This window comes from Anomaloglossus baeobatrachus, chromosome 5 (genome assembly GCF_048569485.1).
Source record: "Anomaloglossus baeobatrachus isolate aAnoBae1 chromosome 5, aAnoBae1.hap1, whole genome shotgun sequence".
NCBI lineage: Eukaryota > Metazoa > Chordata > Amphibia > Anura > Aromobatidae > Anomaloglossus > Anomaloglossus baeobatrachus.
This window is the reverse complement of record NC_134357.1, coordinates 389170737-389197068: the sequence shown is the minus strand read 5'-3', so window position 1 is coordinate 389197068 and position 26332 is coordinate 389170737. Positions and strand designations below refer to the sequence as shown.

Sequence of the window (26332 nt, the reverse complement as noted above, 5' to 3'; positions counted from 1 at the left end):
AGCTGAGACCCAGGCTATATATACGTATCATGTGAATTGGCAATAGGTGTGAATGGGGTGGGTTCACAAACGAAAAACTACTAACAAATAAGGAATAACGTTTGGAACTCCATTCTATGTCTGAACTGGGTGCAACAACCTAAAAAAAAAAAAATCACTATATGGAAATAAGGTATGCACACCAGTGACTATGCAAGGGGAATAAATGTAATAGCAGAAACTGCTGTGTGAATACTGACATGAAAAATTCAATAGCTATATGTAAGAATGAAATGGGAAAAATATATTCAAGGCAGTAATGCAGGTTCCATTTTTCCCATTTCATTCTTACATATAGCGATTGAATTTTTCATGTCAGTATTCACACAGCAGTTTCTGCTATTACATTTATACCCCTTGCATAGTCACTGGTGTGCATACCTTATCTCCATATAGTTACTCTGGACTCAGTCTTGCCTCTGTTCAGCGGTGTCCTGTTCAGAGGTGCACAAAACTGTGTCCGACTGTTCTTTTATGCAAGCTTAAAAAGACTGTCATTGTTGGTTCATTGGACAGACCAACGTAACTCCCTCGGTCTCATTGTAGGGAATCTTCCATCTGGGGTTCTATCAGAATCACGCATTTCATAGATTTACATGGAAACCTTGATGTAAACGCTCAGCGTAGAGCATAGAATAAATGTGAGCTGAGCCTTAATGTGATCTTTTGGAGGCAGAATGAGCAAATTAGCAACCGTTCAAGAATTGCTTTTATTTTTTTTTTTATGCCATTTTTAGTGTGGTTTAAGTGATGACAGCTATATACGCGTCAGTATGATCACAGCAACATATGACTTATGTTTGGCCACTATAAAAAAACAAAACAAAAAAAAAAAACAAAAACATTTTTCTATACTTCTGCCGACAGTTATGTCAGAGCTTGTTTATTACAGGAAGAGTTGACATTTTTGAGTATTTTCCAGCACATCATATCTTTTGATCGCTTTCTATTCAGATTTTTTTGGAGACAGAATGAACAAAAAACAGCAATTCAGGATTTTATTTTTTAATACCGTTCACCATGTTGCAAAATTGATAAGAAAGCTTTATTTTTTGGGGCAGTGTCATTAAAGTGATACTACAAGTATGTCATTTTTAAAGACAGAAAATTGTTTTTGTATGGCTTTATCCTAAGCACTATAGCTTTTTTTTTATTTTCCCACCGATGGAGCTGATTGGGGGCTTGTTTTTTGCAGGATAAAGGAGGTTTTCAGTCATTTTTTTTTTTTTAATTTACTTTCGACTTTTTGACCACATTTTTTTTATTTTTCTGATGGTATGATGAAAATGCGTTGCAAGGTATTAGAGTTGTCTATTGCTCACAGGCAGGACCTTGTAGGCCGCTATACGTAGGTGACAACGTGATTATTTTTTGGCCAAGGGTCACCATGGAGACCATTGGCATAATGCAATCACGTTGTATCCAATGGATCAAAGAAGCTCCCTCCTTCTTGTAAACAGAACCTCAAGACCCACCTCTTCCAACAAGCCTATAACCTACAATAGCCCTCAGCCCAGTAGACCACTGCGCAACCAGCTCTGTCCTCACCTATTGTACCATCACCCATTCCCTGTAGACTGTGAGCCCTCGCGGGCAGGGTCCTCTCTCCTCCTATACCAGTCTGTCTTGTACTGTTAATGATTGTTGTACATATACCCTCTTTCACTTGTAAAGCGCCATGGAATAAATGGCGCTATAATAATAAATAATAATAATAATAATAATAATAATAATAATAATAATGTTGCTGGTGCTTTTGACAGTGGCATCAAAGGGATTAAACGCCCATGATTGCTGCTGGCACCGATCGTGAGAGCTACAGTAGCGTGTCAGCTATGATATATAGCAGACACCCTCTGATCATTTTGCCGGGACTACTAGTGAGCTGGTGAGATTGTGGATGTACACGTAACTTATTTTTTCCATGCAGAATTGATGCAGTCTCAAATCTGCAGCATGTCATTTCTTTCAGTGTTTTTCTAATGAATGGGGAAGAGACTTAATAAAAAAAAGTGCATATTCTACACATCAGTAGATGCAAAAACAGAAAGTGTGCACATACCCATATCAAGTTTTAAAAGGGGTAGTCTGGCTTCTCTCTAAGTTTGTAGTCACTCACTGTGCCCTGTGACAATTCTCCGGTGCTAGGAATGGGCAATTATGGTAAACGCAAGTATGAGATTTGCATACTTCCGGCCACATTCCAACTAGACTGTACGCAGCCCCTCTCAACACTCTTGTATTGAGCGAGGTCGCTCCCATCTAGTTGGCATGTGTCAGCATATAAGCAAATCACATACTTGCAGTCACGCTCCTGCCGCTCCCAGAGCTGGAGAGTTTTCAGTGCATCTTGTCCAGATTCACAAGTCTGTAGTCACAGAGTGACTGCAGACTTATAGCCTAAGATTCGACAACTCCTTTAACTGTATAGAAGATAAGTTACTTTGCTTTTACCTCTAACAAAATGAGGAAGCCAAAATTAAGGCTGAGACAAGTGATGTCGCTGCTTTTAAATTATTTATTAATTTTCCAAAATATATAAGCACCAGTATTAATGAAAAAGGACTTACCCCTCCTGCTGGGGCGCTATGTTGGGTGCTGAGCGGGACTACTGGCTCATGGTAACCGTATTTGGGCGGCTGCTGCTGCTGCTGTGGTTGTGGCTGCCGTTGATGCTGATAAGCTATAAAACAACAAAAATACAACGTAAAATGTTACTGGCATCAATGTTCAACTGCATAAAACGCCGCAAAATAAAAAAAAAAGTTGCTTATAAGCTACTTTGCACTGCCCTGGTCAGGCTTACAATGGCGCACTGACCAGGATGCTGGACCAGAATCATGCAATACTTTTTCTTAACTTTATCTATAAAAGATAATGAATGTCAGGTGGGTCCCCTGCTTAGGACCACTCACTTTTACCAGGCACCAAGTGGCTGTGACTTTATTGGATACAGCCCATCCATACAATGCTACATTTTATTGTGTATATATAGCCAGTAGCTGTAATAATCACCAAGCGCTTTCTGATGCCAAATCCATGACCCATGGTGATTAGCTGACCCATCTGAAGGGGTATCAAGGATTAGAAAATAAGGGTTTGCTCTTTTAGATGAACAGAGCTATACTGCAATACGTGGCACAGACTATGTACAAGAGTAGCACTATTTCTTAAAAAATAAATACTGAATAATAAAAGTAGACTACTGAGAAAAAAGCTGCAGACTCACAGACTAATGGTCAGTAAAAGTTTTCCCTCTGATCAGAGCATGAAGTCAATGACTGCAATGTTCATCCATGCTTACATGCAGATACAACCTGGATCAATATTCCAATAGAAAAGCTTTCATCAAATCAAAACTCAGCCATTGCTGCACTGACATTCAATGAACACAATTGGAATAACTAGTGATCAAGAAGAATTGATTCACGCACTTATCTGGAGATACATGACCTAATATCCCAACAATGGCTGTCATCCCCAGACCACCTATGTGCCAAGTAAAAGCCCCACTGAGGCTTCTTTACTGCCTACATGCAGAACTGCTCTCTAAATACCTGCTGCAAAACCCCTCGTCATTAGGGCAGTTTCACACATCCGGCATTTCGACTAATGCCGAATACGGCACGCGTGCAGTACAGTAGATTAATTTACAGTGGAAGTGCGACACTATGCGGACAAATGCGGTTGTGCATGAAGCACACAACCGCATGGTGTCGCGCTTGCACTGTAAATGAATCTACTGTACTGCACGCGTGCCGTATCCGGCGAAATGCCAGATGTGTGAAACGGGCCTTATTGATCTACATCCACAGATCAGATCAGGCCCGTGTGTCTCCAAGAACTAATACTTTCTGCAGTCCTCAATTAAGTTCAAACTATTTCCCCTTTTACTCCGTAGAGTGTGCTGCATGCAAACGTCATTTAGCTGACCCAATCCACAACAAACCCACATAATAGAGCAAAGGCTTTTTTCGCAACAGTGCTAGCTCACAGAATACTGGCAATCCAAATCATTATCTCTATGGACAACCCATTGCCATCAACCATATTGTCAAATTTCATTAAGGAGTCAGGAAATATAAACAAACATGGAATAAATGACCACTGGAAGCTAAAAGACTGAATATAGGTATTACAGCTATGAGAAAGCCAACCTGCATACAGGCTACATGCGCACGCTGCATTTTTTGGTGTAGTTTTGTTGTCAGAACTTTGACATTTAACTTCCAAAGTCTATGAGAAGTCAGATTTGCTGTGCGCACGTTGCAGTTTGTCAGCAGTTTTTTTGACAAAAGTTTGACAAAAAAAAAAAAAAAGAAGCAGCATGGTCATTCTTAATTTTTTGTCAACCTTTGTCACCCATCGAAATAAATGAGGGGATGAAAAACACATGGTTACAAATGGTTTTCATTTTGCATACAGACGCTTTACCCGCAGTTTTGTCAACAAAGAAGGGAATTTTGTTTACTTACCGTAAATTCCTTTTCTTCTAGCTCCAATTGGGAGACCCAGACAATTGGGTGTATAGCTATTGCCTCCGGAGGCCACACAAAGTATTACACTTAAAAGTGTAAGGCCCCTCCCCTTCTGGCTATACACCCCCAGTGGGATCACTGGCTCACCAGTTTTAGTGCCAAAGCAAGAAGGAGGAAAGCCAATAACTGGTTTAAAGACCAATTCAATCCGAGGAAACATCGGAGAACTGAACCATACCACATGAACAACATGTGTACCCGAAAAAACAGAAAAACCCCGAGAAAACAGGGCGGGTGCTGGGTCTCCCAATTGGAGCTAGAAGAAAAGGAATTTACGGTAAGTAAACAAAATTCCCTTCTTCTTTTTCGCTCCTAATTGGGAGACCCAGACAATTGGGACGTCCAAAAGCAGTCCCTGGGTGGGTAAAAGAATACCTCGTGATAGGGCCGTCAAACAGCCCTTTCCTACAGGTGGGCAATCGCCGCCTGAAGGACTTATCTACCTAGGCTGGCGTCTGCCGAAGCGTAGGTATGCACCTGAAAATGCTTGGTAAAAGTATGCAGACTCAATCAGGTAGGTGCCTGACACACCTGCTGAGCCGTAGCCTGGTGCCGTAATGCCCAGGATGCACCCACGGCTCTGGTAGAATGGGCCTTCAGCCTTGAGAGAACCAGAAGCCCAGTAGAACTGTAGGTTTCAAGAATTGGTTCCTCGATCCCCCGAGCCAGGGTGGATTCAGAAGCTTGCGACTGTTTACGCCGACCAGCGACAAGGACAAAGAGTGCATCCGGGTGGCGCAGGAGCGCCATGCGGGAAGTAGAACCTGAGTGCTCTCACCAGAACCAACAGATGCAAATCCTTCTGAAATTGATGGACTGGACGAGGACACAAAGAAGGTGAGGTGATATCCTGATTGATATGAAAGTGGGATACCACCTTAGGGAGAAATTCCGGAATCGGACGCAGAACTACCCTGTCCTGGTGAAGGACCAGGAAGGGAGATTTGTATGAGAGCGTTGCTAGCTCGGAAACTCTCCTAAGAGACGAGACCGTTACTAGAAGGCCACTTCCCGAGAAAAGCGGGAAGGGAGACCTCTTTCAAAGGCTCGAAAGGCGGCATCTGGAGAGCAATTAGAACCTTGTTCAGATCCCAGGGCTCTAACGGCCGCCTGTACGGAGTGCTGAGAAGACAAACTCCCCGTAGGAACGTGCGTACCTGAGGAAGTCGTTTCTGAAAAAATACAGATAGCGCTGAGACTTGTCCCTAAAGGGAACTGAGCGACAACCCTTTTTCCAACCTAGATTGCAGGAAGGAAGGAAACATAGACAATGCAACCGGCCAGGGAGAAACACCCTGCGCCGAGCACCGAGATAAGAATATCTTCCACGTCCTGTGGTCAATCTTGGCGGACGTTGGTATGCTAGCCTGTCTCATGGTGGCAACCACGTCCTGAGGTAATCCTGACGACACTAGGTTCCAGGACTCAAAGCCACACCATCAGGTTGAGGGCCGTAGAATTCAAATGGAAGAATGGCCCTTGAGACAGCCAGTCTGATTGGTCTGGTAGTGCCCCCGGTTAGACTACCGTGAGGCGCCACAGAACCGGGAACCACAACATCCTCGGCCAATCTGTAGCGACGAGGATGGCGCGGCCGCAGTCGGTCCTGATCTAACGCAGCACTCTGGGCAACAATGCCAGAGGTGGCACATAAGGTAGCTGGAACTGCGACCAATGCTGAACTAAGGCGTCTGCCGCCAGAGCTCGATGATTGTGAAACCGTGCTATGAAGCTGGCACATTGTTGTTGTGCCGTGACGCCATTAGATCGACGTCCGGCCTCTGTCAGCGGCGCCAGATCTCCTGAAACCCGTCCGGGTGAAGAGACCATACCCTTTCGGCCACACCCCGGCGACTTAGGAAGTCAGCTTCCTAGTTTTCCACGCCTGGGATGTGAACTGTGGATATGGTGGATGCCGTGTCTTCCACCCACATCAGAACCTGCCGGACTTCCTGGAAGGCTTGCCGGTTGCGCGTTCTTCCTTGGTGGTTGATGTATGCCACCGCTGTGGAGTTGTCCGACTGAAGTCGGATTTGCTTGCTTTCCAGCTGCTGTTGGAAGGTTTGTAGGGCAAGATACACTGCTCTGTGTTCAAGAACATTGATCTGAAGGGTGGACTCTTGCTGAGTCCACGTACCCTGAGCGCTGTGGTGGAGAAAAACTGCTCCCCACCCTGATAGACTCGCGTCTGTCGTAACTATCGCCCAGGATGGGGATAGGAAGGACCTGCTTTTTGACCATAAGGTGGGAAGAAGCCACCACCGTAGAGATTCCTTGGCCGCCTGAGAAAGAAAGACGACTCTGTTGAGGGAGGTCGACTCCCCGTCCCATTGGCGGAGAATGTCACATTGTAGTGGACGCAGATGAAACTGCGCGAAAAGAACTGCCTCCCTTGCTACCATCTTACGTAGGAAGTGCATGAGGCGTCTTAATGTGTGCGACTGGTTCTTAAAGAAGAGATTGCAGCCCGTAGTGAATGCTGTTTGTCTAGCGGAAGCTTCACTATCGCTGAGAGAGTATGAAACTCCATGCCTAGATATGTTAGCGATAGGGTCGGGGTCGGATCTGACTTTAAAAAGTTGATGATCCACCCAAAACTCTAGAGAGTCTCCAGCGCAACGTTCGGGCAGTGTCGGCATGTTTCCTAAGAGAGTGCCTTGACAAGTAGATCGTCTAAATATGGGATCACAGAGTGACCCTGAGAGTGCAGGACTGTGACTACTGCTGCCCTGACCTTGGCGAAGACCAGTGGGACTGTCGCTAGCCGGAAGGTAGAGCTACGAACAGAAGGTGTTCGTCTCCTATAACGAAGCGTAGAAACGCTAGTGCTCTGGATCAATCGGCACGTGTGGATAAGCATCCTTGATGCCTAATGATGCTAGGAAATCTCCTTGGGACATTGAGGCGATGACATGGCGGAGGGATTCCATCCGGAACCGCCTGGTGTCCACGAGCTTGCTGAGCAGTTTTAGATCCAGAACGGGACGGAACGGCCCGTTCTTATAGGCACCGCAAATAATTTGGGGTAAAAACCGTGACCTTGTTCCTGAAGAGGAACGGGGGTCATCACTCTTTCTGCCTATAGAGTGCACTCTGTTTGCAGAAGAGCAGCGGCTCGGCCGGGAGGTGGAGAAGTTCTGAAGAATCGAGTTGGAGGACGAGAAGTGAGCTCTATCCTGTACCCGTGAGACAGAATGTCTCACACCCAACGGTCATTGACCTATGGCAGCTAAATATCGCCAAGGCGGGAGAGCCTGCTACCGACCGAGGATGCGGAGAGAGGAGGCCGCAAGTCATGAGGAAGCCGCCTTGGAAGCGGGTTTTCAGACTGTCTCTTTTTTGGGCGTGACTGAGCCCGCCAAGAATCTGAGCTCCTCTGATCCTTTTGAGTCCACATTGGACGAGGAAAAATGGGACCTGCCCGAGCCTCGAAAAGACCGAAACCCCGACTGCCTCCTGCTCTGTTGGGGTTTGTTGTGTCCGGGCTGAGGAAAGGATGAATCCTTACCCCTGGACTGTTTAATGGTTACATCCAAACGCTCACCAAACAGTCGGTCAGCAGAAAAAGGCAACTGGTTAAGCACCCTTTTTTGGAAGCAGAATCTGCCTTCCATTCACTTAACGAGCAGACCAGGCTCTGCTTAAAAACACGGAGTAGCGGAGGCTACTGCCGCACGGTTCGCAGAGTCTAGGGCAACCTGAATCGCGTAAGAAACAAATGCAGACATTTGAGAGGTTAAGGATGCCACCTGCGGCACAGATGTACGTGTAACCGTGTCAATCTGTGTAAGACAAGCTGAAATAGCTTGGAGTGCCCCAAGGGTGAGAATGCTGGAGCCAACGGTGCGCCGACAGCCTCATAGATGGATTTAGACCAGAGATCCATCTGTCTGTCAGTGGCATCTTTAAGTGCAGCTCCATCTCCCACTGCAACTATGGATCTAGCTACAAGCCTGGAGATTGGAGGATGCCGCTTGGGACACTGGGTCCAGTCCTTGACACGTCAGGGGGCAGGGATAACGTGTATCCTAAGCCGTTTGGAGAAGCGCATATCTGGATAAGTGTGGTGTTCCTGGACTGCCTCTCTGAAGGCAGAGTGGTCCAGAAACATACGTGAAGCTGACTCCTCCACTGGAGGAGCTGGGTGAGAAATAACCAACATTCTATTGATGGACGCTATAAGATTATTCACTATGGCGTCACCATTAGGTGTATCCAGATTGAGAGCGGTCTCAGGATCAGAATCCTGAGCCGCTACTTCCGCCTCATTACACAGAGAGTCCTTCTGCTAGGACCCTGATGAAACCGAGGGCCGCTCATAGTGAGCCCGCTTAGGCTGTCTGGGACTGACGTCTGTGCAGAGCCGTGACTCTGGGATGCGTGTGACATTCCCGGAGCTGTTAGTTGTTCACACTGAGGGGGGCCATGGATCAATGATTCAACAGTGCCCATGTTGTGAGAGACATGTCCGGACTGCTAGGCTTCTAGTATCATAGCCATAGTCTCAGAAAATCTGTCAGTAAATACTGCAGACACCGTCCTCATCCTCTGGCCATTAGCAGAGACTCCGGCTGAGTTGGATATAATGGGGGTCTATGTAACCTGCCGGCCGTATAGCCGTACATGCTGTACCGGCTGCATAGAAAAACATGTGGTTCTGCACCTTTGTTTTACACAGAGAATATGCTGATAACTCCTCCGCACAATCCAGGAGGGTATATACAACGTGCGACCAAACAGTGCAATGTATATAGTACAAGCATATCTATAAGTGCACTTCTGCACTAGTGGGGTTAGCACCACAGGTGCTGCTTAACGCCTGTTGCAGCGATTGTGTGACTATCAGAATGCCAGGGTCTTCCACACTTGTCTCTGTATCGTACAGAAACTGACACTAATGGCTGCCGGCGTCCTTGTAGAGAAGGAAGCCGTGGGCGTGCCTGAGAAAGTGCGGGAATCCGGTTTCACAGTGCACACAGTGAGAGGGGTGGAGTATGCAAAACATACTCCAGCTCTCAGCGCTGCTGTGCTATGCAGCGTCACGCCCCTACCCTGACAGTCAGGGCTGTGGGCGGTAACGAAGGGAGACTAGGCCCAGAAGCCGGGGACTCGAGTTAATAAGCGCGGCCGGCATATCAGTGCTGGCCGGCGCGGAAGTCCCCGGCGCACCACAAATCCCAGCGGCGCCTTAAATAAAAACGGCAGCGGCGGTTAGCGCGGTAGTCACCCAATACACTAACACACCCAGCAACGCTGTGGTGTGCGATGGCACTAGTGCGGACAGCGCCGCTGTCCCTGGCGCACTAACACACCCAGCAGTGCTGCCGTGTGTCTGCGCGGTCCCCACAGGGACACAGAGTACCTCCATGTAGCAGGGCCATGTCCCTGAAGATACTCCGCTCCATGTCCAGCAGATACCAGGGGCTGTGGATGGAGCACGGCCTCAGTGCCTGGAGACCGATAGAATCCCACTTCACCCAGAGCCCTGTAAAAAGGGATGGGGAAGGAAGCAGCATGTGGGCTCCAGCCTCCGTACCCGCAATGGGTACCTCAACCTTAACAAACACCTCCGACATGAAGTGGGGTGAGAAGGGAGCATGCTGGGGGCCCTCGTATGGGCCCTCTTTTCTTCCATCCGACATAGTCAGCAGCTGCTGCTGACTAAACAGTGGAGCTATGCGTGGATGTGTTGCCTCCTTCGCACAAAGCACAAAACTGGTGAGCCAGTGATCCCACTGGGGGTGTATAGCCAGAAGGGGAGGGGCCTTACACTTTTAAGTGTAATACTTTGTGTGGCCTCCGGAGGCAATAGCTATACACCCAATTGTCTGGGTCTCCCAATTAGGAGCGAAAAAGAAAACGCAGTTCACCAACTTAGCTCCAGAATGACAAATCAATGCTGGAGTGATTTTGGCTCGTCGGTGTGTCTTTCTCTGTCTCTCTCAGTTTCATACTCCCTGATCACCGGCGCGTGCGGCTGTCACACTGCTCCCGCGGCCTCTCCTCCTTCCCAACCCGCTCATTAGCCTCATAACATTCACTGCGCCCACTCATTAGGCTCATACATATTCACTCCTCCCCCATCTGTGATTGGTTGCAGTGAAGACGCGCCACTATATTGAGTGACAGCTGTGACTGCAACCAATCACAGCCGCCGGTAGACATGTCTACAGTACAATAAATAATTAAAAAAAAAAAAAACCTGACATGTGGTCCCCCCAATTTTGATACCTAGCAAAGATAAAAGCTGAAGGCTGCTATTTTCAGGCAGGAGAGAATGTTATTGGGAGCCCTCCAGCCTAAAAATATTAGCCAGCAGCCGTCCATTAGATGCTACAGCTCCAGGACTTTACCCGCTCTTCCTGATTACCGTCGTACAGTGGCAATCGGGGTAATAAGGAGTTAATGGCAGCCCATAGTTGCCACTAAGTCCTAGATTAGTTATGGCAGGCGTCTATGAGAGACCCCCATTACTAATCTGTAAGTGAACATAAATAAACTCAACCACCCAAAAAATCCTTTATTTGAAATAAAAAAACACCCTCTTTCATCACTTTATTAACACCCCAAACACCCCTCCAGGTCCGACGTAATCCACACGAGGTTCCACGATACTTCCAGCACTGCTACATCTGACGCTCACAGCGAGCGCCATAGAACAGGACCGCTCGATGTGAGCTCCACGCAGCAACTAAAGTGATTCGCTCTATCAGCAGTGACATCACTCAGGTTAGCCGCTGCCAAAGTGGAGTCCTGCACCTGTGACAGCAAATCACCCGAGTGACTGAAGTGAGCTGCACGACCAGCGGTGCAGTCACTCAGGTGATCTGCGGTCCCAGCTGGAGTCCTCCACCTGTGAGCGCAAATCAGGCCACGACTGAAGTGAGACGCAGCTGGAGGACTGACGTGAGTGAAGGCACTAACGATCGCGCGGCTCACTTCAGTAGCGGCCTGAACCTCTCAGCAGTGGACCAGTGACGTCACTGCTGCGAGACACGCCGTACTGCGGGACCCATAGCTGTGACGTCAGGGGTTCACCCCAGTTCATTCTGATCACTGCAGCTCTGCCTGCGCTCACAGCTGGTGTCATGTCGTATGACGCTCGCTGTGACAGGACAGGGATGTAGCAGAGCTGAATCGCCGTGGGACCTCGTGTGGATTACTTCGGACCTGGAGGGGTGTTTGGGGGTTTTAGAAAGTGGTGAAAGAGGGGGCTTTTTATTTTATTTCAAGTAAAGGATTTTTCGGTGTTCATGTTTACTTTCACTTACAGATTTGTGATGTGGGGTGTCTCAGACGCCTGACATCACTAACCTAGGGCTTAGTGGCAGCTATGGGCTGTACCTTGGCTGGTATTAGAAAAATGGAGGGGACCCCACGTTATTTATTTTTTTAAATTAAATAAAATTAAAAAAAAAAAAGTGTGTGGCATCCCCTCTCTTTTTCATAACCAGCCAAGGTACAGCAGACAGCTGAGGGTTGCAGCCTGCAGTTGATGCGGTTTCTGCGCTGGATATGAAAAGGGGGGGGACTCCACATCCTTTTTTTTTTTTTTACCCCCCCAAAAATTAAAAAAAAAAAGGCTGGCCAAGCTAGCTATCCCTCTATCGAGCTATTCTGTTATTTCTATGTATTCTGTTCTATTTTCTATCATCTATTCTATCTATCCTATCATATTTTGTTTTTCCCTTTAAAAAAACGCATTAACAAAAACGCACCCACATTACAAGCGTTTTTTTACATTTCCAGGCTCTGACAAGGTGCAGTTTTGGTTGCAATTGTGTGCAGAAAAAACTGCAGTGTGCGCATGTAACCCATCATGGAATAGGCAGCTCAGCCTGCTGAGTTTTACTAGGTCATGTCCACAGCATCTAGGCTTGTTATCAGCAGTTTATTGGCTCACAGAATAAAGGGGTAAAACTGGGCTCTACTGTACAAGAAGGGAGGTGCTTAAGGGAAAATAAAACTACAATATGGTAAATTCCAAGCACTCAATAAGACAAGAGACCATAGTAATGCAAAAGTGTTTTATTGATAGACTATCTGCAAAAGGGAAAAGAAACGCCTCAAACAGAAATAGAGCAAAGTCAACGTTTCGGCCAGACTCTGCATTTGTCAAGGTTTTGCGTATCAGAGTGGTGAACGAGACAAATTGGACGTCTAAAGACGGTATTATAGAGGAGGCGTCGATTTTCGTGGATACTTTGCATTACCCAAGGAGGCACGGAAGATAAGTAGAGGGAGAGAGGAGATTCCTTGACTGCAGGATGAATGGGGACAGGGTCCCAGAAGTCAGTGATTGCAGCAGGGGAAGGCAGCGGGTCAGTCTGGTTGGTATTGTTATGCCCATGAATCTAATATCATGACTATTCAAATAGTGATACTTCTCCATTCAGCTGGTCTATCCTATCCAAGTTTATCCTGTGTGATACATGCATCTAAACAGCAGAGTAAGTGTTTTATGCTTGGTGCTGTGCATCTGGTGAATCGAAATCTATTGAGCATGATGCTAGGAATTGAGCTGGTACATCAAACACCATGATGTTTGTGAAAATCTGAGGTTGTGGGCTGTATTAAGCTCCTAGGCGGGTTAACGATGCAATTATTTTTATTCTTCCGTCCACGGTCTCACAACAACTCTGGGTAGATGGGGAAAACGAGATGCCCCCAGTCCATGAGATCCCAAAACGCTATTGATAGTTCCACTGCTCCTGTACCAGGCGATACCCACTGTTTCTTAACTTTAGATTGACTCACAGCTGTTGTATCTCCATCCAGTACGATCTGCAGTCACAACCTATGGTCCTCCAGAAGATGAATACCACGATCATTGCACATGTAGCTCTAGCCTGCAACAACCCCCATCATCTTGTCAGTGTCTTAACCTTTTCCTATCCAATAAAATTTCCTGTTCTGGCCATTGAAATCCTATTATAATTGGGGAAAAACATCAAAACAGAATTTTGCGATATGAATGAATTTTGTAAAATAAATCAACAGGAAATCAATTTATTCACATGTGAATGATAAACAAGGCATGAGTTTGGGTCTTCCTCAGTTGCATTCCTATTTATTTACGGTTTCTATTGTTTCTTGAACTCTACGAGAGTGTGGTACTTCTCGAAGCAAGTAGTAGGATGTAATCCTGGCTGCCTGGTGCAGGTTTTGCAGAAGTAGACAGTTTTTCTCCTGCCCCCAGCCTTCTTTCTATCACTACAAACAGCACAGTCCTTTGTTTGGCCGGACTCATACTGCCCGAGAAAGTGAGACTTTCCATTGAGGCGTTCGGAAACATCGAAGGAACTTGGTCGACCACGTCTTCTCTTCTCTTCAACTTCACTTCCATCGTCCAAATCGCTCTCACTATTACTACTTTTACTAATTTCAATTACACGCTGCCTTACTTCGTCCGGTTTCACGAGCCTTCGTTTCGCTCTCTCAGCCATTTTCACTTGTAAAACAAGAAGAAAACGAAACTGGGTTGGGTCAAAGGTCGTCAAGAACAGATGCAACCATTGGCTGCCAAAAATAGCACTATGCGCGAAGTCCCTGCCTACTATGCTTAGAAAAGGGACTTTCCACTCAGTGGCCCGTTAGAAGGGACTTAGGACAGTTAAATGCGTATGAATTATTGATGTCCCCTATCAGGGGACAAAGCAGGTTAACGGAATTTTTGAAATGTCCCCCCGGGGGGGAAACTCAGGATAGGAAAAGGTTGAGTACCCCAAGCTAGCCCCTGGGTTCGAGCCCGGCCCCAAAAAAACCTCCCCAATGCTAACTGTGAATTGGTGGAGGTGGTTACCAGAGGTCAAGCTCCTCACCTGTGACTGCATACGAGACCCACTGTGGTGACTCTCCACTCGGTATACTATCACCATCCATACAATTTGACTACTGGCTGGGAGAACAATTACTTAATTGAGGCACCTGTGACATTAACAAAGTAATGGAATGATTACTTTACTTTAATTACCAAGCTTGTGCCTGGCCTTCTGTGTACATAAGATCCAGCTGGCACATACCTGCCTCATGGCTACAGGGTCTGTATGAGCATGGTATGTGTACGTGTGAACTCTCTCACCACGGCACCTACTCGATCCATTAACATTTTATTGCACACCTTAAAAATATCTAACAAAACACAGAGATCGACGCGCCATGCTGGACGAAAAGACTGCATCCCTTAGAGCCGCGGACTCCGCTCTGTCATTTTGGCCATTAGTCTTTAGTATGCAGCCATCTCCTTACGATGCGTGATAGGCTGTATGTAATTAATAACAATCTGCTACAGAGACACTTTACCTAAAAGCATTCATGAGTGATAAAGTGCAGCAAAACTATATCTAATCCCTCTGATTGCACAGCTGCTGTATACAATTTGATATTGTGGTGTATCATGTGTTGTGAGGTATACATGGCCGAAAGTGTTGGCACCTTTGAAATTGTTCCAGAAAATGAAGTATTTCTCCCAGAAAATTATTGCAATTACACATTTTGCAATACACATGTTTATTTCCTTTGTGTGTATTGGAACAACAACAAAAAAAAAAGCAGAGAAAAAAATGGAAATTGGATATAATTTCACACAAAACCTCAAAAATGGGCAGGACAAACCTTTACAAATTTGTGGTTAAGTAACTTTGTTTCAAGCATGTAATGTTAGTTAACCTGCACCTGTTGCAAGTATTGTTGGCAATATGAAAATCACACCTGAAACCAGGTAGAAAGGGGAGAAGTTGACAATCTTTGCATTGTTTGTGTGTGCCACATTAAGCATGGAGAACTTTTTGTGACATTGTTTGTCTGTGTGTGCGCAACACAAAGAAGGAGAACTGTGAGGACTTGCAAACCAACATTGTTGAAAAAAAAATCAACAATTTCCTGAGCTCTTGATGTTCCTTTGTCCACAATGCACAACATAGTCAAGAAGTTTCCAACCCATGGTACTGTAGCTAATCTCCCTGGACGTGGACGGCAGAGAAAAACTGGTGAAAGGTTGCAATGCAGGATAGCTTGGATGGTAGGTAAGCAGTCTCAATCAAGTGCCAAAGAAATTCAAGCTGTCCTACAGGTTCAGTGTGTCTGTCAGTGCGAACTATCCGTGGACATTTGGATAAATTTAAACACTAAGACAAGAGACCCAGGCAGACCCCACTGCTGACACAAACATAAAAAAACTAGACTGTAGTTTGCCAAAAGGTTTGTGAGGAAGCCAAAAATCTTCTAGGAAAGCATCAAGTGGACAGATGAGACCAATATAGAGCTGCTGGTTAAAGAAATCATTCTACTATTACTGAAAACTGAATGAGTCCTACAAAGAAAAGAACACAGCATCTACTGTCAAATATGGCGGCGATTCAAAGATGTTTTGAGGTTTTTTTTGCTTTATCTGGCACTGGGTACCTTGACTGTGTGCAAGGCATCATGAAGATTACAAATGATTTTGGATTGCAATGTAGTACCCTGTGTCAGAAATGGATTTGTGTCCAAGGTCCTGGATCTTCCAGCAGGACAGTGACCCCCACACATACTTCAAGATGCCCCCAGAATGATGCAAACAAAACGCTGGAAAGTGCAGACGTGGCAGCAATATGTCCGGATCTAAATCCCATTGAACACCTGTGAAGAGATCTTAAAGTTGCTGTTAGGAGAAGGTGCCTTCATATATGAGACACGTGGAGCAGTTTGGAAAAGAAAAGTGGTCCACAATTCCAGTTGAGAGGAGGAAGAAGTTTTTTGATGGTTATAGGTTGATTGCAGTTATTTATTCCGAAGGGTGTGCAACCAAATATTAAGTTGAAGGTACCAACAATTTTGTCCTGCACATTTTTGGAGTTTTTTGAGAAATTATGTTCACTTTGCATTTTTTTCCCTCTATTTAAATGTTCTTTCAATACACAAAAAGGAAATAAATGTGTAAAACTAAACTTATGTAATGTCAATAACTTTCTGGGAGAAACGCTTTATTTTCTGGAACAATTTCAATGCTGTCATTTTCGGCCATGACTGTATTTTGCGACATACTTTTACTAGATCCCTATATGAGAACGTACAGTATTTCATTTATTAAGAGTTGAGCAAAAAGATAAGCGCTCACCCATTTGGTGCTCAGTTGGGCATACGCGGCTGCCAGACCAAGGAAGTCTTCACTTCTGTTGCTGACATTCTTTCACTGCATCTGTGCACTTTTCCTATATGCTAGACCTTTCAATGTTAGGAGCCCAGGATGGCAGCCACAGAAGTGAAGACTATATTGAGCAGTATACCACAAAGGAGTTGTTTTACCACCGGACTAGGGCAGTACAAATCATTTCTGCTTGCTTATATATGTATTTAGATATGAACTCAAATATATATCACCTATTTTCTTCAGATTACAGTGCCTAACATCCATCTATCGTTCCTCCAAATCATTTGAATCATGTAATCTGTATGCAGTATATTTCTTTTTTTTTAAATTTCTGGATGCATATAATATATAATTGTTATGGCAATGTGTTAATACTACCTTGACATAATCGCATTAATATAAGTATGAATGGGAACTTTACAGCAGAATCATGCCTGAACCAGGGGCAGCATGAATCAGACACTGACAGTGATTGTACAGTGTTTCCCCGAAAAGAAGACCTCCCCTGAAAATAAGACCTAGCAGGATTTTTCAGGAAGGCTTAAATATAAGACATCCCATGAAAATAAGACCTAATTGCGGGTCAATAATGAAGTGTCCATGCACCGGTAAAAAAGTTAAAGAATACTGCAGAACACTTCAATATAGAAAGCAGACACCCCCCAAAAGAAAAAAGACAGAAGACCCCGCCAGACGCTGACTGGGACCAACGGAGCACGTGCACAGTCTCACACACACACACACACACAATCACATTACAGATCGCATATACACACTCATCATATCCAGTGATATTGCTTGCTTCTCAGCGCGCGTAAGGACCAGCGACACTGTGCAGTGGATCTTCCAGGACCTGCGGGAGGATCACATAGCCGGAAGCACGTGGTATCACTGGATGTGGTGAGTGTGTGCGCGCGATTTTACCGGTATGTGCGCTATCTGATGGGCGAGTGTGCGCTATCTGATGGGTGAGTGTGCGCTATCTGATGTGCGAGTGTCAGCTGGATGCAAGGGAGTACCACGTGCAGCATATTGTCTGGAGCGCCCGCTGGAAATCACAGGGAGGAATGATGTGGAATCTAATGTGTGTGCGCGCGCTTGCTATTTGATGTGTGTGTTCTAATGCATGTGTGTTGGCCAGATGAAGGGGAGGATGGCGTGCAGCACAGAGCACTCAGGGAGGAATGATATAGAATCTGATGTGTGTATGTCTGTCTATATGAGTGTATGCTATCTGACAAGACACCCCCTGAAAATAAGACCTAGTGCTTTTTTTCGGGGCAAAAAAAAAAAAAATAAGATAGTGTCTTATTTTCAGGGAAACAGGGTAGCTGTTTGTGTCTTACTGTGCAATAATGCGGGATTTTAGAGAAAGCTTACTTTGAAGAATTGGCTGGGGACTAAGCATCTCTGAATAGTCTGATGCAGGTCCCTTGGCTTCTACTTGCCTATTCCCCATGACTAACAGTTTTCTTCTTATGGGTGTGTATAGAGAGACCCATGAGTATTGGGGAGCGGGATAGGGAGAAGCTCCTGAGGGACCGGCGTCAGACTACTCACCCGAGATGCTTAGTCCCAGCTGGCTCTCTGAAACAGCGTAGTTCAGAATAACATACATGGCTGCAATCACACAGGCAGATTCATGCTGCCCATCATTCAGACATTAATCTGCTGTAAGGTTCCCTTTAATGCTTCTATTAATGCGATGTCAAAACTATAACATTTCTAAAATGACTATATATTATATGTACTGTATGCAGAAATAAAAAAGGAAATATACTGCAGGGTACAAGATTCACATAATTTGGAGAATCTATACCTAGACGTAAGGCACTGTAACCTGCAAAATAGGCACTATATTGGGCGTACAATTGATTTATGAAATAAAAACGATGGCTACTCTTTAAGACATCTAACGTGAATAGGCCTTTAATGATATAACCAATGAATGTGCCTATACGCGTATAATTCAATTACCTGAGCTACTGGCCGGGGGCTGATGGGGCTGCATGCTCTCTGAGGAGGGTCGGCGGTAATTGGCAACATCATCTGAACCTCTGCGATCCATATCCCCTGCATCAATGGAGGGATTTCCCATCCGGCTTTTGTCAAACACCTCATGATATTTAATCTTCAAGAGAAAAAAAAAGTGTTAGGGATACCACAAGATATTTCCCAGCAATAAGTTCGCTATAATAGATACTTCAATGACCACAGAGTTCACTTTGTACTAGAGTTTATGACTCAACAGCGCTTGCAATGGCAGGGTACAATGAAAATGTGTGGGCACTCACTATCAGCATTGCTGACTTTCATTAGAAAGTGCAGAGTTAGGATAGTGCCGAGGGTCATACACGATAGACTTAAAGGGGTGTCCTATCTCAATATGTAGTAGGTGGAATAGAAGGATTTTTGTGTACTCACCGTAAAATCTCTTTCTCTGAGTCTTCATTGGGGGACACAGGACCATGGGTTATGCTGCTGTCACTAGGAGGCTGACACTAAGTAAACAGAAAAAGTTAGCTCCTCCCCAGCAGTATAACCCCTGAGCCGGAGGCGGGCTCAATCAGTTTAGTGCACAAGCAGTAGGAGGAGAATCAAACCATTCTGGATAATACAGATAAAAACTATGAATAATAGTCGTATGACCAGTGGCCTGGGGAAATAGCCACTGAGGTAACCGACAGGTAATATATATAACAAATAACACAAGCAGGGTGGGTGCTGTGTCCCCCAATGAAGACTCAGAGAAAGAGATTTTACGGTGAGTACACAAAAATCCTTCTTTCTCTATCGTTTCATTGGGGGACACAGGACCATGGGACGTCCAAAAGCAGTCCCTGGGTGGGAAGAAAAACCATCACCGGAGATAGGAAGGCAACCGCTTCCCCGTCGGGCTTGCGCCAGACTTACAAGCCCTTACGTTGTTACAGGTGTGCCACTGCCACCCGCAAACCCTACTCCAAGGCTGGCCGATGCCGAAGCTTGGGTGTGAGCCTGGTAGAAACTAGTAAAGGTATGCCGACTAGATCGGGTGGCGGCCCAGGGAACCTGGACGGTCGACATCTGGAGTCCAATCGTCCAAGGGAGTACCCCTTGCTCGGTAGACCGCGGCGGAAGTCCGCCCTTCATGCGATAGTCTTCACATATGGAGTAATGGATCCATGCGAAAAATCTGGCCCCTGGCGCCGAAGGTGGACTGGTTGTCGGTGTAACCGAACCGGGTGTCCTGCAGACATGTAAGACTGAGGGCTCATACCAGTTCTGGAACGAAGTAGGCCCCTTTCCGGCTGAGAGAGGAGACTAGAACCGAAAACCGAATACTAAACACCTCTTCTGGAAGGAAACAGCGAGCTGCCTTGGACAGAAACGAAGAGTTCTGGCCGGAGCCTCCCCTTGTCCTGCTGGAGGCGCTGGAAAACAAAAAGGGGGGAAGAACAACAAGAGGGCTGTCCGCCCTGATGCTGTCTGTAACAACGAGATGGCCACGAGGAGCCCACCTAACAAAAACAGGTGGAGCCGGGAAAAAAGGGGGTACCTTGAACGAACCCCCCACTGGAAAAAGGAACCCACGTTCTTAGGGAACGATGAAACAGCCGAGCCAGATGAACGCTTCTCTGAGCGAAGGCTGTGATTGGAGGACGGAAGTGAAAAGACTCCGAAAAAAATCGAAGCGAAACGGGCCGACACCTGGCCGATACAGGGACGCGCGAGAGGGCCGCATTCGGATCTGACTGGAAGAATGCCAGCAAAAAGGAGGGAAGATGTGGTCCTCACCCACCGGGGGAGCTCTTTCCTAGTGGAAATAGATCCTGGAGGAAACTGGATTCCCGGCCTTCAACGTTGTCTGTAATCCTCTTGTCAATAGACCTGACCGAGGCAGTACCCGGGATCCACTGGTGAGGCCGTCGAACTTGGGACCTTTGAGTCCTGGTAGAGGAGAGGGGCCCCGACACGGAGAACTTGGCGGTCGGGAAGGAGCCCCGGGGCCTCCGTGAGGAGTTGAGTAGGCTATGCGAACTATGCTCGCCTGGGTCACTCCAGAGGCATCGTTGCCTTGGTCCATCCTGAGAACCCTCGAGACCATGGGAAGCTGCGGGAAGATGCAGGAGAACCTGAACAGGCTACTGACCGGTCGAGGGTGTCGTCACCTAGTCCAGAGCAGGTGGTACACTCGAAGCACTATTGACTTGAAAATTTGAACGGGAGAACAATAATTCCACGACTGGAGGTCTTCCCTCGCCCGTGAACTGACTGGTGACTTCCCTGTTGAGGAGCCCTTTCCCCAAGGGAGGTCTTTCCTACCGAAAAAATCGGCCGTCCAAAACGTCCATGCCGGGGATGGACTGCCGAGATTAGCGAGTTAATGGACCCGTCCCAGGGCAAAATCTTCTTGGCCTCTTCCTTTGCCATGACACTCTCTGCGTCTACATGGCGGATGATGCACGTCACCGCTGTGGCATGGTCCGACTGGAACCTGACTGGGCAAGGCCCGACCCAGAGAAGAATTGTAGCCGTGCTAACCGGATGACTCTGGCTTCCGGAATGTTGAAGGGAAAACAACGCTCTAGGGCTGTCCCTCGGGACCGTGCCGAGGAAAAAGTGGGGGTAGCATACCCTAGCACGGGAGACTGGTGACGGTTGATAATATCCTCCAGCGGAGGGAAGGGAAGCTTCTCAAGGGACGATTTCGAACACTGGTCCGCTATGAGAAGATTGGCGGATCAACCGTGAAGACGGAACCCTCTTTGTCTCCGATCTTCAGTGTGGTCCACTGGAGAGAAAAGGATGAAATCTGGTACGTGCACCGTCACCATCACCTGCACAGACTGCCGAGGGCTCGCATAGCCAAAGCGGAAGCGGGTGGCAAGGGTACGCGGGACTCTGTGCCAGGAAGGAAACTATTCCTGCGTGAGGAGTAGCTACCCCTGACCGGGCTCGAAAAAAACTGTGCCTAAGGGATGATGGACCGAGCCGGGGTCTGGGAGGACTCGTTCCGGTATCTCAGCTACCCTAGTAGCGGAAGTGAATATAACGGTCTAAACCTCAAGCAAGGAATCTTGCAGGGAGAACCTTGGGCCTCCCGGCCGTACTTGGGCGTAGAGAACCTGGCAGCCCTGTAGAGTAGGGTGCGCAGGGACAGAGATCCCTGCCAGCGCTCTTACAAAAAACTGGAAAGGTCCCCTGCCACGCAAGGTGGAGGGGCTGTTGGAGGGAAGGAGGCTTCCTGACGAGAGCGGCGTGAACGGGCTGGGACCTAGTGTGAGGGAACGATCCTGATGCCTCTGGGTCGATGCAGGGAAAGGGATGAACCCTTCCCTTACGTAGTCTAGGGGAGAGAAGTACTCTACCCTGACGTAGCCAAGGGGGGCCACTGAACTCGCCTATCTTCAGAGGGGCGTTCCCTAAAGTCGGAAGAGAAGTTAGTGACCTCCTAGATGCCGAATCTGCGTTCCTGATCCCTAGTCAGAGGTCTCGACGGGTGGACACACTGACGGTAGAGGCACAGGCCGAGCGGCAGGCAGGCCCCAGGTATGTGAAGAGAGGGTACTCACTGAAGATGATAACCAGTCCTGGGACGGCATAGGTGGAACTTGGTCCGCTGCGTATGGAGTTCGCTGATTCTCTGAGGGACGCCACGTTCGGGATGAGAACCCGGAGGAACACAGGTGGGTCGACTACGGGGTGGGGTGCCCCTTTCCATTTGGAGCCCCCTTTCTAGAAGGGGTAATGACAATAAAAGGACTTACCACTGGTAAAAATCGAGGCCTGGGATTATCCGTGATAACGCAGTCCCACGGCAAACTGTATTCCAATGAAACCGCAGGGGTCTGCCCTCTCCGTCTATGCAAGGCGACTGCCCCCTCTCTCCAGAGCCCCTCGGGGGAATGATAATGACAAAAACACACGACTTACCGCTGGTAAACGCCGTGTCTGGTAGATGTCTGTGATCAAAGACTCCAGTGTAGCATGGCCATACTCTCCGAAAACCCCTTTGGAGAAGGGAATAATGACAATGACATGGCTTACCGCTGGTAAACGTCGTGTCCGGTGGTTGTCTGTGAACACGCGGTAACTCGGTGAACTCTAGATGTCCCCCGAGCACATCAAGGGTCTGCTCCAAACGCCCTAAAGGAGACCTGGGTGCACGGAGAGAAGAGGGGCTGACCGTAGCCTAACGGCTTGACTCACCGTTTCTAGCATGCTATTCGTCCTGCGCCAAAACATCCAGGCCCTGCTCGGAGTCCAGCGTAGATGGAAATCCTGGCCAACACCCGAGGGGTCGTAAGACTACCGTAGGAAGGGCAGTCTGGACCTGGGGAATAAGGTGGAAACACTGGGGGGCCACGAAAGACGAGACCTGGCGGGTCCGCTTCTAGCCTAGGAAAAAGGGTCCCTGGTACGGGACTCGTCTCCCCGAGGGAATGGCGCCGTTCTGTGGATGGTATGACCAAGCGTCGGCGGGGGACGCAGCGCATGTGCACGAACCCGAGGGACGTCAGCGAGGGAATATATGGCCTGAGACAGGGCGTTAACCAGCCGGCAGGGGCGAGATACAGGGGCGAGCGGTGCCAGGGACTGCGGTAGCTGTCAACACCAATCTGCCATTATGTGCGGAAAATTACCATTAAGGGAGACGCAAACTTGAGGTACCGGTCCCAAATAACTAAAAAGAACCCAGCTCTGAGAGCTCTATAGACTAACCCTATTGGGATGTGTCTTGATGCAAAGCCCGAAAAAAAGGTACCTGAAGGGTTAAAAAAAAAAAAAAAAAATCTAATGTACAAAACGCAAACCCTGAGTAAAAGAAAAACCCCACTGTATTTAATAATCCTGGAAAACTTGGGTCTATTTTCCCCTGATATACTGGCTGCTGCAGCGTCAGCAAACCGCATACCAGGAGTTTGACATAATCCCCTCTTTTTTTTTTTTTTTAAATGAACGCTGAGGAGGCTGGAGGCGGGCCCAGGAGAGCGGGAAAAAACATCCACCGTCCCCACTGTGATGCCTGGGGCTGAGCAGAGGGCGGAGACGGAGCGGCCGGCGGCCAATAACGATGCGGTGGGGGGCGGGCCTGTGACGCCGGAGACAGGGCCGAAGCTGGGGCCTAAATTTTGAGGCAGCCGGCGCATGTGAATCAAGAGACCGCGGTACTACTTGCGGGAGCGGCGGCGCGGCAGCTGGTACCGGCCGAGCACTGCAGGTGTGGAGAGGAGTCCAGCGCTGGATGGAGACGCGGCTGGGGCGCCCGGTGAGTAGGCCCGGACTGGGGCCTAAATTTGACACAGCCGGCGCAGGAAAAGGTAGAGACCGACGGTCCTACCTGCGGGAGCGGCAGCGCACAGCAATGTCCGGGCACCGGCCGAGCCCTGCCAGTGTGGACTCCAGCGCCGGATGGGGGCGAGGCCGGGGTGCTCGGTGAGTAGGCCCGGACCGGGGCCTATATCTTGTAGCCGCCCGGGAGAAGGTAGGGGGAGTGTCCTACCTGGTCGGCGGCGCCGCATCTGGCAGTGTGCAGGCGTGGCGCTCTGCACCTGTGTCCGTGTGCTCCGCACACCGGAGGGCTGGCTGCGGGCCGCAGAAGAAGAATGAGGCAGGCAGGCAGGCAGGGAGATGGACGCCGGTGAGGGTAGGGAGCCCCTCTGTAGTGAAGCAGCGCTGCGGGCCCGATCATCATCCAGACGCGCTGCGAGGTCCAGTCCCTGCTGTATGCCCCTTGCACCCTTTGGGGTGGTACCGCAGGGTGAATAGGGGGTGCCCCGTAAGGATTAGCCCCGCGTGCCAACCTGGGAGTGGTACCGTGGAATTGGACGGGGGAGAGGGCCCGACAAGTCAAGCTTCTGCGACCCAGGGGAGTGGTACCCACACGGGCTGCGAGAGCTGAGGTAGAGAAAACGATACCTGCAGAAAAAGAGAAATCCAACAGATGAGAGCGACGAGCGTCGCCGAAAGAAAAAAGAAAAAATATACGCAAAAAATCAAGTGGCTGAAGGGGGCCCAGTCGGCCCACATCAGCCTCCTACGACACTAAGCAAAAAACTGATTGAGCCCGCCTCCGGCTCAGGGGTTATACTGCTGGGGAGGAGCTAACTTTTTCTGTTTACTTAGTGTCAGCCTCCTAGTGACAGCAGCATAACCCATGGTCCTGTGTCCCCCAATGAAACAATAGAGAAAATAATATTAGCAAATACCTCAGATTAGAAATGTAGTATAGTTCTCCTGATTAGCTATGTCTCTTACCTCATGTGCAGGGCTTTGCAGTAGCTTACATACCATGGTTACGACCTCAAGCAACCAACTGTCACTAAATGAATGGTTGGAACCATGGATACCCAAGCTGCAATGCCCTGCATAAGACACAAGGGACATATCTATATCAAAAGAATTATACTACATTTCTAATTGGAGATATTTGCTAACCGTATTATACCTACTACATATTGGGAGATGGAAATACCCCTTTAAGTCGGCCACAGCTGCTGGTAATATAATGTGCATAGCGAGTTAACCATCGACTCTGCCGATAGAGGACGTTGGTGAAGAGAAGAATCAGCTTGTTGGAATACCTATGTCTGACCCTTTTGTTCCCACAGAAGATAAGCTGTGGCCAGCGGAGTCTGTCAGTGGCTCTCTTGTGGAGAACACAGGAGCGCTCCTGTGTACATAGTTGTACACCTGCAGATGATTTGACAGACAGCTATATAATGTATATGGGTGCCCCTAGGTGCCTATGAGGTGAACACAACCTAATGAGGGCTGCTGGGCATACTTACATTACTGATCTGGTCCTGAGTCTTCTTAATTCTCTGCAGCTCAGGAGTATCGGCCACTACACTGAACCCTTTGCCCTTATTCTTCTCAAAGTCTTCCTTATAACGAATCTAGAAAGAAGAAAACATTGCATTTTTAATTAAAAAAAACGTTTTCAGAGCAGTTTTTCCACCACCAGCATGATCTGCTGGAAGTCTCCTGTACCTAGACCCTGTTCACATCTAAAGAGAAATTAAGAAGCAGACTCCAGCCCAGGACTTGACGCGGCGATATCCCATGGACCACGCGGACTATGGAGGCTCTTAATGGAATCTCTTATGCAGACTGACAGCAACTCCAGGGCATGACTAGCACAATCACAATGTGTGTCACTTTAAGAGAGGACCCAAACCCCCACCAACATTTACCCTGGTTTTTCACTGAATTTGCTTAGTCAATAGGAGACTTTACTTAATGCATGGATTCATCCCATTTAGCCATCTATGCAATTGTAAAAGTTGTGTAAAGGAAAATATGGCATCGTCCCTCCCCCACTGTAATAACAGAATAATAGATCACTCAGACAGGAGACTATAGGATAATAGGAAATGTCAAATTATTTCCATTTATATAGTAACATGGGGGGGGATGAAATGCTGCTCTGTTTCCTTGGACACTGCAACCATGACAACAGGAAAAGCATTTAACCCCAGTAAGGCTGGATTCATTCACTCCTCATTTCCAAAGTGTTTTAATATGCCAAATTCATTCTTTTCAGGAGAGACTTCAGCTCCTTGTAGTGATATGAAGGATGACCTGTAACGTCTTGTAATGTCTTGCTATGACTGTGCTATATGGAAAGGAATACTGAGGA

At 47.6% G+C, this 26332-nt stretch overlaps 1 protein-coding gene across 1 annotated transcript in view; it reads right to left on the bottom strand.

Annotated features, from left to right (window-relative positions):
- Positions 1–26332, bottom strand: part of LASP1 (LIM and SH3 protein 1) — a 106676-nt gene that overhangs the window by 21430 nt on the left and 58914 nt on the right. Inside the window, exons 4-6 of the mRNA XM_075350111.1 lie at positions 25482–25589; positions 18685–18838; positions 2610–2722 (exon numbers count right to left, since the gene is read on the bottom strand). Coding sequence (XP_075206226.1) covers positions 2610–2722; positions 18685–18838; positions 25482–25589 — 375 coding nt within the window. The remainder of the gene's footprint in view (positions 1–2609; positions 2723–18684; positions 18839–25481; positions 25590–26332) is intronic.